The sequence below is a fragment of the Herpailurus yagouaroundi genome, unplaced genomic scaffold (genome assembly GCF_014898765.1).
Source record: "Herpailurus yagouaroundi ecotype Mexico unplaced genomic scaffold, PumYag 184, whole genome shotgun sequence".
Lineage (NCBI taxonomy): Eukaryota > Metazoa > Chordata > Mammalia > Carnivora > Felidae > Herpailurus > Herpailurus yagouaroundi.
Window position 1 is genome coordinate 21,015,380 of NW_024412415.1, and position 18,456 is coordinate 21,033,835.

At 35.7% G+C, this 18,456-nt stretch overlaps 2 protein-coding genes across 8 annotated transcripts in view; one reads left to right on the plus strand and one right to left on the minus strand.

Moving 5' to 3' along the window:
• PIGB (phosphatidylinositol glycan anchor biosynthesis class B) overlaps positions 1-4,522 on the plus strand; it is a 40,833-nt gene extending 36,311 nt beyond the window's left edge. For 2 of the 3 annotated variants that reach the window (XM_040492747.1, XM_040492748.1), the window contains 3 exons: positions 1,617-1,830; positions 3,462-3,642; positions 4,153-4,522. In XM_040492747.1, coding sequence (XP_040348681.1) covers positions 1,617-1,830; positions 3,462-3,642; positions 4,153-4,290 — 533 coding nt within the window. In that variant the 3' untranslated portion in view covers positions 4,291-4,522. The remainder of the gene's footprint in view (positions 1-1,616; positions 1,831-3,461; positions 3,643-4,152) is intronic. The other variant, XM_040492749.1, reaches the window with a different exon arrangement.
• Positions 4,513-18,456, minus strand: part of CCPG1 (cell cycle progression 1) — a 42,474-nt gene continuing 28,530 nt past the window's right edge. Inside the window, exons 6-12 of one of the 5 annotated variants that reach the window (XM_040492744.1) lie at positions 18,236-18,331; positions 16,168-16,419; positions 14,956-14,967; positions 12,424-12,545; positions 7,502-8,910; positions 5,181-5,278; positions 4,513-4,638 (exon numbers count right to left, since the gene is read on the minus strand). In XM_040492744.1, the coding sequence (XP_040348678.1) occupies positions 4,622-4,638; positions 5,181-5,278; positions 7,502-8,910; positions 12,424-12,545; positions 14,956-14,967; positions 16,168-16,419; positions 18,236-18,331 (2,006 nt within the window). In that variant the 3' untranslated portion in view covers positions 4,513-4,621. Of the gene's footprint in view, positions 5,279-7,501; positions 8,911-12,423; positions 12,546-14,955; positions 14,968-16,167; positions 16,420-18,235; positions 18,332-18,456 lie in introns of all 5 variants that reach the window. The other 4 variants (XM_040492742.1, XM_040492745.1, XM_040492743.1 and 1 more) reach the window with 4 other exon arrangements.

The following is an 18,456-nucleotide window of genomic DNA, read 5'->3' on the forward strand; positions in this document are numbered from 1 at the left end:
AAGTACCTTGCCAGGATAGACTTGATAGCTTTTTGTAATCTGAGGCACTAGGTGAGAGGGATGTGTGATACTCCAACTGATGAATCGAATGAACTACAGGTAATGTTATCTAAAACATTTCCTCGAGGAACAAAATTGGGTGTCTAAGATTTCTTGCACAAATTTGATTCAGCTATCAAGTAAGTGGCAGGTATCAAATGTCTTGGAATAGATGAAGTTATTTTCATTATTATTTTCAATAGCTGTATTTTCAATTATATTGTTTATATGCATTATGTTATCTATAATCTTCAAAGCAATGAATACAGATAAAAGAAAAGCTGTTAAGGCCCCATATCTAATTAACATTTAAGTGTACAATGAAAGGTATCTTCAGTTTTTCCTAAACTGAATGTTAACAGTTTTCTTAATCTGCAACAATGGTAACTTGAAAGAATGAGTGTCTTCAGTTAGTGTCAAGTACTAGATGTGATTCAAGTGAAATACAGATCTTAATTTACTCCTGTTTTTGAAACAATCCCTCCTAGACCAACCTTATGTTAATGTCCTTAAATGGGAATAGTTCAAATAGTTTATTCATGTTCAATTGTTTTTAGTGATTGAGCCAAGCTAAAACAGCTGATAACAGTCAATTAGGTGATAATCATGGAAAACAGTGCCTTGGCCCCAGTGGGAATTAGTGCTAAAATTTCAGGCAAGCCACAGACTAGATTCTGGGTACCCAAATTCCAAAAGAACAATGATCTAGTTCCAGGAGACAGTACATGTGGATGGAGAATGAACAAAATGGCAAGAAAGCCTTTTCTTTCCCAGTGGAAAGGCCTGTTCTTTTATGGTATTTTCATCAGATCCTAATGTGCTCATCATCAATGATTATTACTGGAGAGCAGGACTATAGGAGGAGGACAGGGGACTTTTACTTTTCATTTACTCTGTTCTGCTTGGGGTTTTTTGCCACATGCAAGAGTTATTTTACAAATGGAAAAGTGTTCAGCATCAGCATCTCCAAATTGCCCAACATTGTAGCAAAAGAAGACATAGTTCTTTCAGAAAACGATATCCATCCATGCCACCAAACATATAGGAACTACTGAAAATCTCCCCGGTGGTTTATTTTTCTAAGAGGATACTCTGCTGGTCTTCGTCCAGAATTACTGAGACTATATGTATGCAATCCAATGCTAGTGCTTGGGAGATCAAAGAGAAGAGATAGGTAAACAAACTACTATGTACCATGACAAGCACAGGACATACATTTTTCTAATACTTGGAAAAGTTACTGTTATCCCATTTGCAGATGGGAAACCTAATGTTCAGCAAAGGAAAGCAACTTGTGCCAGAGTTAGAATTCAAATCTGGGTCTGTTGGACTCCCTAGCCATACTTTTTCCACTATCATTTTTTCTAGAAAAAGGTCAAGACCAGAGGGCAATGATAGTGAATGGTTTAGAGAAATTATAAAGATCACCTATTGTTTATTTCTTGTTTGTCTATGACAGCATTACAGTTTGTGCTACTTCCATTAAAGATTACAAACGTATCTGCAGTTAACATTTGCTTAGCTATCCTAAAACAGGAGTGCCAGTGTTATGGTTCAACATGTCTATCTTCATACAGGGTACTCACTAAACCACCTCAAAACGTGGAAGAAACCAGCACTCAGTTTCCTGTTTTTATCAAATATGCTCCTCGCCTTCTATACTGGTTTAGTTCATCAACGAGGTACTCTTGATGTCATGACTCATATTCAAGAACTCTGTTACAATAATCCCAATATATCTTCAGCCTCAGTGTTTATAATGATGCCTTGCCACTCTACTCCTTATTATAGGTAATACAAATTGTTCCACTATATGCTATTAAGAAAATGAAACTGACTACTTAAATTCCTCAGATTCCTGAGTTTAAATTAACTGACCACTGATCAAGTGATCTCTTTTCATATCAGTTGTCTCACCTATAAAAATTAGTTAATTCAGTTAGATGATATCCTAATGCTTGAATTAAGTGTTTCTGAGAAATATAACACTAAAATTGCCTTAATTTTGCAGGACAGTTTAAAAGATATCCATTTGGTCCTATGCTTCTGTTCTAAGCTGCATTCATTACCAAATGCCCAATAATGGTACAAGAGTAAACTGCTTTCTTTTAAAAAGTTATACACCTACTTAACCTGGCTTTAAACAATCTCAAGTTAATTTTCCATGTGCACAGTCAACTAAATATCAAAGTTGATATCATTTTAAGGTAACTTAACACTTTTGCAATACTCTGCTTAACTGAATCATCAATGCCGGATCATTGATACACAATTTGGAAAGTTGGGATTGGCTAACAAAAGCCACCAGTTTGATTTAAGACCCCAAGTATCCCTTCAACTTGAGGCTCACCTACTATATAAAAAAGACCAGAGCTGAGAGTGGGACATTCACTATCTCTCCATGCTCATGATAGCAGTAATGCTGCAGACAACAGGAATTCTAAAGGCACCAAGATGCTTTTCATACATGGTTGTAGCAGTTGATGTCTTAGGCTTTGAATAGTTCACCAAGTTCTTATCTTACATTTTTCAAACTGCACAATGGAGCAAAAAATGTCTAATGCCTACTTTGGAGTAGAAGCCTGGCAACTTTTTCTCAGGTGTTTGTTTTCTCCCTGAAGCAGGATTTTCATCTCCTAAATTATAAAAGTCCATGAAGTGTTAGGTCTTGTGTAAATTTACTTGTATGCATTTCATAGATAACAAAAACTTCTATCACATAGTTATTTTTCCTGAGGCTAAGTTATAAACATGGCTTTTGCATAGTGCAAGCAACTGGCTTAAGTTGTCCTAATTCATCAATCCATCTTTTTTACATGCACTCTAGTCTTTCTATGCCACAATAAAACCATTACTTATTTGGATTTTAATCAGTGAACATATGTTGCTCGGTTACTAAAGCTTATTTAAATAAATCTAAAACAAACAAAAAACAAAAACCACACAGGAAAAAACTTATTTAAAGGATGTGATCCATCTCCTTTCAGAGCAGAAAGGGAAGAAAGCGAGAATCTTTTGTGGTTCATGAAATTTTCTACCTTGCCAATTAAGCCTATGGGGAATTACTCTTATTAACAAGTAACCTACCTGGTCCCAAAGGCCCCTTCCATTCTTGCAAGAGCATACTGTTACAGAAGATGGAGTCTCCCACACTACTTACTATCCCACCTTGAAGTGACATTTCATGCTTTAGTTTGGACTTGAAGGTTATGCTGCTGCGGCAACAAGCAACATGGTGTAAGAATCATATTGTCCATCTCTGAGAAAACTACATTAAAGGCTTGCTTCTTCACCTCAGTTGGAACCCATTTAAGATTCAGATTTCACATTTTCTTAGGTGAACATGATGGATTTTAAGAGTACTTTGAAAAAAAAAATTTTTATTACTTCTTGTCACTTTTAACTTAACTTTCTCTTCACAGCCATGTCCACTACCCACTTCCAATGAGATTTCTCCAATGTCCCCCAGACCTGACTGGAAAAAGTCAGTATCTTGATGAAGCAGATATATTTTATCTAAATCCCTTAAACTGGCTTTATAGAGAGTTTCACAATGATTCAACACTGCCTACTCACTTGATCATCTTCAGTATTTTAGAGGAGGTAAGGAAGCATGAAAAAAGGGAAAACTTACTATTTATATGTCGCCTCAAGTTTAGCACTCAAGAAAATAGACAACATAACTTTTTTAAGGTCCCTTCCAACACCCATATATTTTTTTAAGTGTTTTACTTATTTTTGGGAGAGCATGAGCAGAGGAGGGGCAAACAGAGGGGGACAAAGGATGTGAAGTGGGCTTTGCACTGACAGCAGCAAGTTGATGAGGGGCTCAAACTCAAACCGTGAGATCATGACACTCAATCAACTGAGCCATGCAGGCACCCCACCATCCCCCATATTTTGTAATTCGTCTTTTCCCTGGTCAAAATCCGTCCCAGTTCTATAACTATCAAGATACATATGTTACTTAACAAGTTAATTCTTTTATTAAGGAACTATATTGTTTTATTAAGAAAAAAGTGGTAGAGACGCAAATGAGGTCATTCTAAAATTCTTGAAACAGTGCTCAGCAAAACGTAGCCTTTATTTACTTAAACGTTTATTTACTTCTAGGAAATAAGTGCTTTCCTAATTTCAAGCAGCTACGAGAGAACTGCTGTGTTCTTCCACACTCACTTGCCAGAAGGTAGAACTGGAAGTCACATATATGTCTATGAACGGAAATTAAAAAGGAAACTCAACAGAAGCTGAAATTCTCAACTGTGTTTAAATCTTTTCTAGAGAAACAGACATTGCTGGGTAGACATATTCAGATGCTGCATAAATACTCCTGTAAATACTGGGTAAAATTTATGAACTAGCGAAACACCACTGAACTGATTTACCAAATATCACTACTGAGGAAATGTATGAAAAATATCACAAAGTACAAAATCATATATTAATACAAATGCCAGATTTTAAATAAAGACCTTTAGTTTTCCTCATGGTGTAGTTTTATTGTTTCTTCCACAATATTCAGATGTGCAAGAAATTTCACAAGAGAACAAGTCAGCAAGCTCATAAGAAGGCAGCAAATTCTTCACAAGTCAGCGGGCTCTTGAACCCACAAAAAGACAAGAAGCAAGTGTAAAATTATAAAGTGTTAAAGATGAAATTCCATCACAAGGTACTTTTTCAAGCTCTACTGCAAATTTAACACAACTATCAGTGTTAATTACACTTATGTCATAGGATTTGAGCTTGCTGTAAGCTCATTCACTGAAAGGAAGACTCATTTCATGCACAAAATCTGTTGCATGCCTGGCTTCCTTGAAACTACAGTTGAACATTTCCAGTGCCAAAAAATTTCAGCAAAACTAAACTACAGGAAAATGCAAGTTAGTAAGCTTCTGCTTGATGCTTCTGAGTAATAATGTAAAGTCATCAAACTGATACTTAGAAATGAAAGACATTATCTTGATAATTTCATTTTAGTTTCAATACCAAACATTGTAGATACCATCCATGTTTCTGATACCATTTTCTAATTTAACTGAATCATGACAATCAATATTTAGGGTCAAAAGGTAACTGCCCCAATTCTATTTCAAGATTTGTCATGTGTCTTCCATTAGTGCGACCATATTTATGCCATTTACCTTCCCTTTTATAAGGTTGTGGCTGAGGGTGCTTCTGCTCTTGTTTTCGATGCCTGGAGTTTTCAATATTTACCATACGTTGCTTTTTATCTGGTCGACTGAAAGCAGTAAACACATTTTTCATCTATGTTAGAGTTAAATTTAAACAAGAAACAATTTTAATGTTTTTCTCCATTAATTATCTGAACACTCTGAAAAAGGATGTTAAATTAACCTGAAGTATAATCCTAATACAACCATACCAAAAAGATTCAGTATTATACTTTTATCCTACAGACAGAAAAAATAGACAAACATAACTGTAGTGGCAACAAAGGGAAAATACTCAACAAATAAACAGAAATGTGACAATAAAATAATGAGATGTGTTTCCATTATTTTTCCTCTCCTGCAAAACCAATCCCTCCCCATTGGCTTCACCCCTCAGCAGGAATATGTATACATTTCTTACAAACAAAAGAAAGCCTTTTTTTTTTTTTCCTCAAACTCCATAATCAGGCTTCTTCACTAAAGAATCAGGCTTCTTCACTACCTCACTAAAACAGTCCATAATGCCATTCATGGCCACCCAATTCCCCAACCAAGAAATCCAGTCTCTTTTGTTTAATGTTTAAAGCATTTGACACACGTTTGTATATTCCTTTCACTTGAGATGATCTTTCAATTTTCATGATGCTATTCTATGGTCTTCTTCTCAGCCTTCATTCTCCACAACCCCTTACGTGTTAGTGTTCCCCAAGATTCTGATAAACACCCCCAGCCTAGACTATCTATATGCACACAGAATTTGGACTAGAGTCATGTATCTAATGGCCAACTAATTTTTTCCATGTGACTGTCAATAGGTACCTCCAAGCCCAATTCTCAATTCCAATTCCCCTTACTCAAAATGCCCTCGCATCCCTTACCTTAGTGATGCCACTATCCAACTAGTGATCCAACCCAGAAATCTGGAAGAAATGTTATTTTCTACCTCTCTTTCACAAGAAATACCACCAATTTTTCTTCTTATATATTATTCAAATCTGTCTCTCTCCCACTCATACTATTAACCTAGTTAATCACCAGCTCATGTCTGTACTTTTTCAAAGACCACCTACCAGCTTCACTCTTTCCAACTAATCCTCCAGGCTATTGCCAATGATCCAAAATGCAATGAAGCAACAAGTCTTTTAGCATAAAATGAAGTCCTTCTGATCTTCACAAAAGATCTGTATCTTTTCATACCCCAGCACTACCTTGCCTCCTTAAAAGGACATGTCTTCACATCTCCAAATGTGTGCAAATGAAGTTCTCTTTGAATAGAATGTCCTATTCTATCTGCTTGACAAATTCTCATTTCTCCTTCAAAAACCAGTTTAAAGAAGTTCAGTTCAAAGACCACCTCACTCATGAAGCCTCCCAAAACATCTCCAGGTTGAGGCCACCACATACAATATCTCCATTCCTCACTTCATTTCTTACATTTACCTAACTCTCCAAAAGCTTGTGAGCTCCTTGATGGCAAGAGTTTTTCATGTTTCATCAGGGCAGCCTCACACTGTTTTGCTCATTTAGGCACTAGATATTTAATGACTAAAGATACCAGAATCAGTCTCATTATTTTATAGACACATTACATTTATTCAGAAAGATAATATATAACTATCTTAAAGATAAAAAAATAAAGCTAACATTTGAAGATTAGGAGTTTCAGGTTACAGAATATAAAGCTAATAAGCAATGAATAGTTTTATTTAGAAATTATGCATATAAGCCACACATATTATAACCTGTAGCTTGCTAAGTTTGCGTCTACCTTTATCAAAGATAATTTTGTACTAACTATTAAGTATCATAATTTAGTTGGCAAGTGGAATTAGAGAAGTAAGTGGGTCAATGCAAACTGTTACACACGAGTTCTTCCAATTTCAGAGTGAAATCTGAATTTACTCACCCAAAGTGAGTAAAAAAATAAAAGATTAAAAGAAAATAATTTCACTTAATTACCTTTTCATATAAACTATAATGAAAAGAAACAAGATAGGCTAAAATAGGATCTTTTTTCCTTAACATATTTTTAAGGCAGAAATTAAACCATTTGCTCGAGTCAAAGTGATCATATGAAATTTTCAGTTTGTAATAGCTGTTAAAATTTTATCTTTCCATTTAATTTATTCTAAATTCTCTAGCAATAAAGTACTTTTACAAATAATACTTTTTTTTCTTTACAAAAAGTACTTTATGGATAGTAACATTCCAAGATGTTAAAATGATAAAAATGCTACCCAATCTATAAATGTTAAAAACTATTATAATAACATGGTGCTATGTAAACCGACCTGGGTCCATATGGAGGGGAAAGAGTGTGACCAAAGAAGTGTCTATATATATATCCATCCAACTTCTCAAACACTCCATCATTATCTACTTGATATTCCTTCATGTCTTTAAGATAATCTTTAACATCATTAACAAAGTCTGTGAAGAGCTTCTGATCATGTATAAAGACACCATTTAGGAAAAACTTATTGATGAACTGATCAAGTTCTTTCCAGTGATGAAAACTATCCAGTTTTTCTAATAAATACCTTTCAATTAACTGTCTAAATTCATCTATCCTTACAGGATTCAACACTTTCATATTAAAAAGGTTAATGGATTCCTGTTGAGCACATTCAAATACACCAGAACAAGACTTTCTGAAAGAATCAAAATTTGCACTACAGTCATGCTCAGAACTGCATTTCTGTGATTTTGTATTTTTTCGAAATTCTTCAAAGTGAATTGGCTTTTCTTTCCTTCCCTCTCTTTGCATAGTAGGGCCTCTATTATTCTGGTTTTGTGTACGTGACTTATACTGTGGGTGTAAATATTCACTAAAGACTGTCGGTTTTTTAGCTGCTTCTTCTTTTGTTGCACCAAATCTTTTATTGCCCTTTTCATCAAAGATATTCTTGGTGGTATCTTTGAAATGCCTGAAAGTGGATTTAACTGAATCTGAAAACTTTTTCAGATTTTCTTTCACAGCTTCTTTAGCTTGTTTAATTTTTTCTTTATGATGTCTCACAAACTCCTTGGTAGAATTCTTCATGGCATCAAATGTTTCCTTAACTGAACCCAAAAATGTTTCCTTTGACTTATTTTTAGCCCTGTGGTTTCCTCTGCTCCCTTTCTTTTTTCCATCAGTTTCTTGTTTTACATTTTGATCTTTTGCCTCAATATACAGCCTTTCCCACAAATCAGAACGCTGCTGTTCAAAGTTTAGCTTCTGCTCCAGCTCAGTGAGTCTTTCCCGTAAGACTTCTATTTCCTTTTTTTCAGTCAATACATTCGGAGAGTCTGGGTTGCCATATGATTCACTAGAGCTTAACTGCTGGAGTTCCACCTTTAAAGCCATGGTTATCAGTCGTTCTCTCTCCAGTTCCTTCCTTAGCATCTTTGCTTCTGCCAAAAGAGTCTCCCTTTGATTAAGGAAGCTGTGTGTCTTCCGCTTTTCTTCTTCCAGATGCTGCTTAAGTTTCTGATTTTCTGTAACTAATTCAGTACCCGTCCCTTTATCTTCCAATAGCCTAATCTGTTCTCTCAGTTTCCTTAACTCTTCCTGTAATGAAGATAAGGCTTCTTCTTCCTTCTCCAGAGATATTCTTAAATACTGATTTTCTGTATCAAGGTTCTTTTTCTGAGATTCAAAGGCCACCTTCTCTTCTTCAGTAAGGGCCCAACATCTTGCAAGGTTTTCCTTCAATGACTAAATTTTTTTGAAAGAGAAGAAAGAAAAATGTCAAATGCCTTATTTAAAAGCTCAATTTAAATCTGTAAGATGAAATCATATATAACCAATACTCATAAATTTTTAGTATCTATTTTTTTTAAGATTTTATTTTTAAGTAATCTCCACACCCAATGTGGGGCTCAAACTCACAACCAAGATCAAGATCCAAGAACAAAGATCACTCTACCGACTGAGCCAGCCAGGAGCCCCACGTGTCTATTTCTGCAGACTACCCTTTATGCAGTATATGTATTTGTAGTGTATATGTATGTATTTCAAGATGTAAAAATAAAAAGGTTCATATGGAAGAAAATGCACAGCACAGAGCTACATCAAAATAATAACATAGTTGGGGCCCCTGGGTGGTTCAGTGTGCAAGTGACCAATCCTTGATCTCAGCTCAGGTCTTGATCTTGGAATCATGAGTTCAAGCTTCACACTGGGCTCCATGCTGGGGTGTAGAGCCTACTTAAAAAAAATTTTTTTTTAATTTTTATTTAGTTTTGAGACAGAGAGACAGAGCATGAATGGGGAAGGGTCAGAGAGAGCGGGAGACACAGAATCTGACGCAGGCTCCAGGCTCCGAGCTGTCAGCAAAGAGCCCGACAGGGGGCTTGAACTCATGGACCATGAGATCATGACCTGAGCCGAAGTCGGAAGCTCAACTGACTGAGCCACCCAGGTGCCCCAGGGGTGTAGAGCGTACTTAAAAAATATATATAAGATGAAATGTTTCATTAAAAATAAAAAAACAGGGGCGCCTGGGTGGCGCAGTCGGTTAAGCGTCCGACTTCAGCCAGGTCACGATCTCGCGCTCCGTGATTTCGAGCCCCGCGTCAGGCTCTGGGCTGATGGCTCAGAGCCTGGAGCCTGTTTCCGATTCTGTGTCTCCCTCTCTCTCTGCCCCTCCCCCGTTCATGCTCTGTCTCTCTCTGTCCCAAAAATAAATAAACGTTGAAAAAAAAAATTTTTTTTTTTAAATAAATAAGTAAAAATAAAAAAACAGCAACAACAACAACACAGCATGTTGGAAGAATTTAAAGACTGGAAAAAAATTAGCTATAGCCTAGTTTATCCCTAGTAAGATTTCTAAAATAGAACTAGGAGTACCTCTGATTAGTGTTTATTAGTGATTACTATTTCCCATAATCATATTAAAGCCTTAATGGTTTCTAGGTCCACTTACAAGTTAGAAGAAAAGGAGACAGGTCTTCTATCTTTTGACTACAGGACTCTAATCTCTCCTGAGAAGTCTCCTAAAGAGAATTTAGGCAGGACTAGAGGCTTCTCGGACCCTTAAGTGAAAATAATTTTTTATAAAAATAAAATTATAGCTAGAAGTCAGCACCCTTGATAGAGAAAAAAAACCATGTTCAATTAGGTTTACAGATTTTTGCTGCATTTCAAAGTAGCCTTGAATGATCTTTCTTTCAAGATGTTATTAGTAATAAACTTTCACCAAAACAGCAAGAAACTAAACAATATGCTTAAACAAGTTAATTGTTATAGCATTATCTAATCAGTTAGAGTATCTTATGCATAAATCAGCAAATGACACTTAAATTTTACTTAATTTACCACAGACATTATGGTTATTCATTTGAATCAGACAAAAAAAAAAAAATCTGATATACAAGAAACAAAAAAAAAGTCCTTTAAGAGAATGACAGGGGGCACCTGGGTGGCTCAGTCAGTTGGGTGTCTGACTTCGGCTCAGGTCATGATCTCACAGCTTTTGAGTTCGAGCCCCACATTGGGCTCTGTGCTGACAGCTCAGAGCCTGGAGCCTGCTTCGGATTCTGTGTCTCCCTGTCTCTCCCTGCCCCTCCCCTGCTCGCACTCTCTCTCAAAAAAATAAACATTAAAAAAATTTTTTTAAAAAGAGAGAGAGAGAGAGAGAGAGAGAGAGAGAGAGAGAGAGAATGACAATATTGGGGTGCCTGGGTGGCTCAGTCGGTTAAGCGTCTGACATCAGCTCAGGTCATGATCTCACAGTCCATGGGTTTGAGCCCCGCATAGGACTCTGTGTTGATAGCTCAGAGCCTGGAGCCTGCCTCGAATTCTGTGTCTCCCTTTATCTCTCTGTCCCACTCACACTCTGTCACTCTCTGTCTCTCAAAAATGAATAAATGTTTAAAAAAATTTTTTTAATAAAAAAATTAAATAAAGAGAATGACAGTATTTCCACTTGAAAGATAACCATCTGAAATGGATGGTTCACTGTCTTCAGTCTTCAAAGAACAAATTAAAATTTAAAATTTCATTATCATCATTTTATCTGCTCTCCAAATGAGAGAGAAAACAAGTTTCATGTATGCAATGGAAGTGGACCACAGGGTAGTACAGAGTAATGTAGCATTATCTTTAAATGCAAAAGCATAAGGGGCCACAGAATGACTGCAGGGTATATTCTGCATTCAGTAAACTCCATAGTCTTGAATTAAGTGCCTGATAAGCAAATCCAGGGGCAGGTCTCCCATGAAGATCTTCAAAGCCACATTTAACAGCTGGAGATAAGAGATCTGCAAGAACTGACTCAGTGAAGATCTATGCAGGGTCAGTCTCCTAAAAGTCAACATCATCCTATGGAACCAGAAACCACGATGGTAAAGAAGAAAATGGCTACTCTTTTTACAACATCCTTTGATCCAGGTAGGAAAAACTACACTATTAACAAATAACTTGAGTAGTCCCTGCCTGAAAGAATTCAGATGTCAAGTGGGATTCTTTTAAGGAAAGGTAATGTGACCCTATAAGGGATACACACATCAACTGAAGGAAATTTAAAGGAATGGGAGAAAAAAGCAACAGTTTACTTTTCTACCCTGAGTTCTGCAAGCCCTATGCCCTTATTATGGATGAACCAGATAGGAGACCAGCTATCGCGCTGGTCCTCATACCCACACAGGTATTAAAAGAGCTGCTGGGTGGTAGGTAAGTTTTCGGTGGGAAGTAGAACATGCTCTCTCTTCCATCCGATCCAACAAGAAACCAAAGAAAAAAAAGGACTGGCTGATTACTTCATTTCCCTTGATGAAGGAAAGATCTTAGAGAGAGGCTACATACACCTCTTTCTCACTGATTGGAAATGTTTTGTTCAGTTCTATAAAAACAATGCTAATAATAACAATGTTTTCTATATATATCAATTAAAAATGTTAATTATAATAATCAGAAATAACATCTTTGGTGTCAGATAAATTCAGCTCTGCCAGTTGCTAGCCTTGGAAAAGTTAGCTTTCTTGAACCTCTTTCCCACTTTCCCATCTATGAAATAAAGTTAATACTTGCTTAATTAACAGAGCTGTGGTGAGCAGTAAGAGTAATACTGTATGTGAGGTACTCACAGCAGTGACTAGGACACAGTAAGTAATCTACAATTACAATAGTATATTTACTCACTAATAATCTTCTTTGTACTTGTATCTGAACAGCACAATAATTATTGGCTAACAAGTCTTTTTTATAAAGTTTGTTAGTAGTACCTACCTTATAATCTATAAAAGATTCTTGTTCCTGTTGACACTGGGAAAGATAATCCTTCATATCATTCAATTCATCTTCATGTATCTTTCTGACTAACTGTTGACGCTTCTGAATCTGAATTGTGCCTGAAAAATGAATAAGTAAAATCTCATGATGTCATTCATCAAATGGTGGTAGATAAATGTTAATATAAATCAGGCCAAGTAGGTTAATGCATTTTTTTTTTAATTTAGCACACATCCACAGATAGTTAAGCAGTTCACTATCCTTTTGATTAAAACAAGCCAGTCTACCATACCAAGGGCACTCAAGTTTGTTGTTTTTGAGAGATGGCTGAGGTATAAAAAAATGTTGTCTTCAACAGGGAAACAAACAAACCATGAAATCCATTCACAGGATATAATCAATAAGGAAAAATAAAAATGTCTATTTTTTCTCACTACATTTTGCCTAAATGATGTAACACAGCCCAAAAGGTATAGCAAGGAAAATAATTGGCTGTGATTACCTACCCTTCTCACAGCCAAATCTTTTAAAAATTCTGCATTAGTTAGGTCTGTGCTAGAGTGCCACCATCCCCATCCCAGCAGTGAAAAATCTTAAACCAACTAGGAGTCTCTAAGTTTTCACCCTAAAAACCAAAATGTTAATTTGCCAAGACATGCTGTTCACATGCTGCTACATTCCTCATGCATGAGAGAGAAAAAAAAACAAAATAAAACACTAAGTCAAAAATAAGGCAAAAAGGGGTGCCTGGGTGGCTCAGTCAGTTCAGCATCCAGCTCCTGATTTCAGCTCAGGTGATGATCTCACGGTTTATGCGACTGAGCCCCATGTCGGGCTCTGCGCTGACAGCGTGGAGCCTGTTGGGATTCTCTCTCCTCTCTCTGCCCCTCCCCAGCTCATGCGTGCAAGTGCACGCTCTCTCTCTCTCAAAATAAAGTAAACATTAAAAAAAATAAAGCAAAAGGCATTTGGCAACCATGACATTAACATCTACAGTGGAATTCTATTATGTAAAGACATCACAGAATTTGGAATGAAAGGATGTAATGATAGTTTACTACTTCTTCCCCTACTGCTAAAAAAAGAACCTTTGATTTCTTCAATAATCTTGAGAAATAGTAAAGAGAAAACTTTTGCCAAATCATAAACAACTGTTACCAGCTCTGATATTCTTCTGTTAGGGTTCACGTCCTCTCTTTTAATTTTCCAATTTATAAAAGCATGGTAAATTTGTTTCAATATTACTCAAAAGAATTTCAGATTTTTTAAATGTTGAAAATTCATTTGTAGTTCCCCAAATAACAGAAAACCTCTTTGTTTTCAAACTGCTGACAGGATGAATTCCTTCACCCCCTTGGAAAATAACCTAAAACTATGTGTTGAGATCTGAATTTGCAGTACTATTACACAGCATGCGTTGGACATCTGTCTTAATGTAGCCTGATTTACCTCCTCTGCTATAGTCCAGCCAGTCTTCTCACTGCTCCCAAACCCAGCAAAGTTTACATTCAGATTATCATGTTCTCCGGTGCTGCAACAATCCACTTTCCTTCTACCTAGCATAAGCATAAGACCAGACCCGGCTCAAATCCTACCACCTCCAGGATGACTCAGTAAGTATAGCCTTTGAGCTATAATTCTTGTCTGTGCCACACAACTTAGTACTTAGTTATATTCTGTTACAATGTCTGAAGAGCAGGGTAGCCTATCAATACTTAAAGCAACTCCATGAGAAAATCGAATCAACTGAACTCCACTGTTAATTTAGAATATGGATAGCCGACATGTATAAAAAAGAGTAAGGAAGACAGGTGCTTCAAACATGAAAAAATTTTTTAACTTTTGTAAGCACCTTCAGAACCTAAAGCAGTACCATATTATCTGTAGTACATTGTTTTACTATCCTCACTCCTGCTAGTTTTCCTTTCCTTCTAGGAAAGGTCTGATTCTCCAAGCTCATACAGAGCCAAGCTTGGTGAATGTTCGGAGTGATTCACTTAATGGGATGTTTTGTTACATAATTAGTAACCAAATGATAGATTATGGAATGCAATGACTAATTTCATGGTGCATGAGAAATTCAAACTGGCTCTGAAATCAACTCAAAAGAGCTCTTAAAGTGTTGAGATAAGTGCCAGAATTAAGAAAAAAATGTGATGTCCTTTAAATAGTGACCTTGAAAAACTGTCAGAGAAGTTTTTATATGTTCACTGAGCTAATCTCATCACGATGCAGACCTATTTCATATTACCCAGGCCTTTCATATTCCAAAAAGATGCTTTTAAAAAGTATAAGAAAATGTTTTATTAAATATAATCATTAAAGTAAAATTTACAAGTAACCAAAATTTTAAACAGAGCAGTAGTTTCTTAATTTTGAAAGCACTCGTTTCTAAGTTATTCTTTCCACTAAATACTTAAAGGTCATGCAACTGGTGGGGTTTTAATGCAATTTGAATTAACATTAAATCACTGTCCAATTTTTTTAGTAAGAAAAAAAAGATTAAGAGAAGACCTTCTCCTTTGTTACCTCCATGTTTACCTGTGGGGAAAGAAATCATGCTCAAAAAAAACATTCATACATTTGTTCCAGCTAGAAAATAACAAAATTAAGCATATATTTCAAGTCAAATCTCATTACAACAAACTTCAAGGGAGGATACAAATTACAGTATCTCAGTACTAAATTCAAGCAGATATCCACCAGGAGTCTAAATGTTAATTTTTTAATATAAAGTTAGACAAGAAGAAACACATCTTATTGACTCTGACTTTAAAGAAGTATTGACTGTCTTACTTATTCTAATATTACACTGTGTTGAATAATGTATCTTTTCCAAAAATTAACATATGGTGCATTTTGCATTAAGGTACACATTGCTGAAAGGAACTAGCAAAACAGGAATATTCCAAAAGTTAAACTGTGGATCATATCAGCAAAACTCAGAAGTTCACGTAAGGCAAATTGAAATCTGTAAAAGTGACAAGATCTAAAACATTTGCTTCATGTGTTTTTTTCAAAATTCTAATACAGCAAAGAGTGTGAATGCTCAGTTCTCAAACAGTCTTATCTTTGTAGAAACAATCACATTAACTAAGATTCAACAGTTAGGCTCCCAAATGAAAAATAACACCATATGGAATTCCCTCCTCTTTTCATCCAAAACACTTTTAAGGGCTTTGCCTTAAAGATGATCAATATACATAAACACTAACAAGAACAACAATGAGAAAAGTATAATAATAAATTATAAAAAAATAAATTCTCAATTCATATGGATCATGGAAGCAGCAACAAATGTCACAAAATATAATGTTTGCATAAAACCTGAGGGGAAAAATAATGAGCACCAATTATTTTGACATTTCAAATATAACCATTTCAACTGAGATTTAAATAATCTTCCAAATAAAGCCACAATTAAAGCTAGTTTGTGATTCTAAATTAAAATGATGTCCTTTGTGGTAAGCACTTCAGATTTTTAATCTTTTTCTTTAAAGAAAAAAAAAAAACATGGATGCTACATTTCTTAAATAAATACCACCAAACTTCGGTGAAAAACAGCTTTGTGAGATAGGCAGCACTATCCCCATTTCCAAATGAGAAAACTGAGGCTCAAACAGATGGCAAGGTTATATATTTAATGAGGACACTGAAAACAGATCCCAGAATTCCTCACTCTTAGTAAGGGTCCATACACTAGACCATCAATTTTTATATAACCAATTTTCAAATACTTACCATAGAAATGTCCAAATCCCATGCTGATTGCAATCACCAGAGCAAGTATAACACATTTATTGAGACCACTGCTGAACTGGCGTTTATGCAACTCCTTAGAGGGTTCGGTTTCTTGTTCGGGGAGTAGCCGTTCTTCAGAGTCAGAACTAGAAACAGTCTTCTTCCTAACACGGCGTCGTCTAAAGGCAGGACTAGGCTGATGACTGGTCTCATCGCTACTTGATTCGTCGTCGCTAGGCTGGGATGAAAATACTATTTTAAAAAGAAAAACGTAAATATTAAAAATTTTAGAATAGTTCTTCTTAGTAAATATGATTTAGAATAATCAATGCCATCCCTACATGCCCTTTTACATAAGACAGCCAAAAACAAAAAGAACACAAACACTCAAGTTTATCAACATAAAGCCATAAACATCAAAGATTTCAACTGTGATACACAAGAATCAATCATAGTCTGTGCCTTTGAGGGTCTATCCGGTTTTATTTTTCAAACCTCTCTTAAAGTTTATACTGTTAGAACAATCATTCTCATAGTCTATTAAATTTCTTTGCTATTAGAACCATAAAGACATACTGTTTCTGGAAGGAAAAAAAAACTGTCAATCTCTTCTTTCAATTTCAAATAGAGGCAATTTAAGCTCAACTGTTGAAGGGACCCAGGGAGGTATACAAACAGTTCCTGTGACTTACAAAGTACAACAACTACCTAAAGTTTTCTTGGGTGTATCTGGACCCTAGTTTCATTTCCATTCCTTGAGTCCACAATCAAGGTTCAAAGCACTATAGTTTAACACAGGTATCCAGAAGTCAGATGAGCCCTTCCCTTCGACTGCCACTCTTACTAGAAGGTTATTAATTTTACCCTCTAGTAAATATGTCAGCATGAGGAAGTGACACAACAGCTATCTCCGATATTAAGGACTAGTCTGGTGCTGCTCCTTTATGAAAAGAATAGTAAAGAACAACAACAACAACAAAAAAAAGCCACAAGAAATCTCAAGTCCTGGTATATCCACTAAAAAAATCACCTTTGGTTTTTTCAAATTAATAATTTGTTAACACCGCTCCATCAATCAATAAACTATATGTTAACACAGAAGGTTAGATAGCTTGGTAACAATTTCCACAGGCCAGTTAGAGGAATAAAAAAAAAAAACAGCACCAAAAGGATAAATGTGAACCTCAATGTTATACAAAGAGCTCCAAAATAACAAACATTCATGCTTCAAAAAAGTAAAATGATTCTTCAGAAGACAGGATAACCATGCCACAGGAAAGTTGGTGACTTAGGTTAGGCAATACTTTTTAAAGATGGATCACAGAGGAATTCAGGTAACTTTCACACTGACAACAACAAACACAAAGACAAAAAGAACTACTGAATGAATGAATATTCCTAATATTTAGTGATACAGATGCCACTGAGAGATCTTTTGGTCATGACCCTTATGCCCATCATGTTTATCTGGTTATTCTTGATCACTAGTTTTTCCCAGATGCCGTCGCCTCAGCTGTGAGGTTACATTTCTTGGACAAAGAGAAAGAAAGGAAGACTTAAACAAAGCATTACATAATACAAAGGCATTCAAGATCATGGTTGGAGCATTTAAGTCAGACTCTCTGGCAATATGTATTAAGATGGATAAATGCAAAAACAATTCGTCAAGATTCCTTTCAAATTTCATTTGAAATGTCACAAAATTAAATTTATTTAATTCTACATTAGTATATAACCATCATTATATATTCTAAGTAAACAAGGCAGCCTAATCTATATTAATAAATTCACCTCCTTATCTAATGCTTCCATCTTTTTTAACCCATACATAGGACAGCTAAAATATTTTGGTTTTAAATTTCTTCCAAAGCTTAATTTGGCCCACAGTCCAAGATGCAGGCAACGCAAAGGCATGCAGTAAGCTCAGCCAGCTTTATTACAAGACCAATTTGAACACCTGTTTAGAGTATCACAGATGACAACAGATATCTTTAAAGCACTAAGTAAATAGTAAATGTGACTAGGCACACTCAGCTCTGGAAAAGCTGATCAGATTTAGTCACACCACCTTGGAAAGCGAGTTGGCTAGGAACATGGTGTTTCAGCTGATCATCCCATCCCCTTATGCATTCAGGAATCTTCCACAGCTTCTCCCACCACCTTTCTTTTGTGAATAAACAGGAAAAAAAGATGTATAAAGCTTTGTTATAAAGACTAAAAAGGAAAAAGAGAATTGAAAATACTTATTTTAATTATCACTTAACATCGTTATTTGTGCTCCATCAAAAT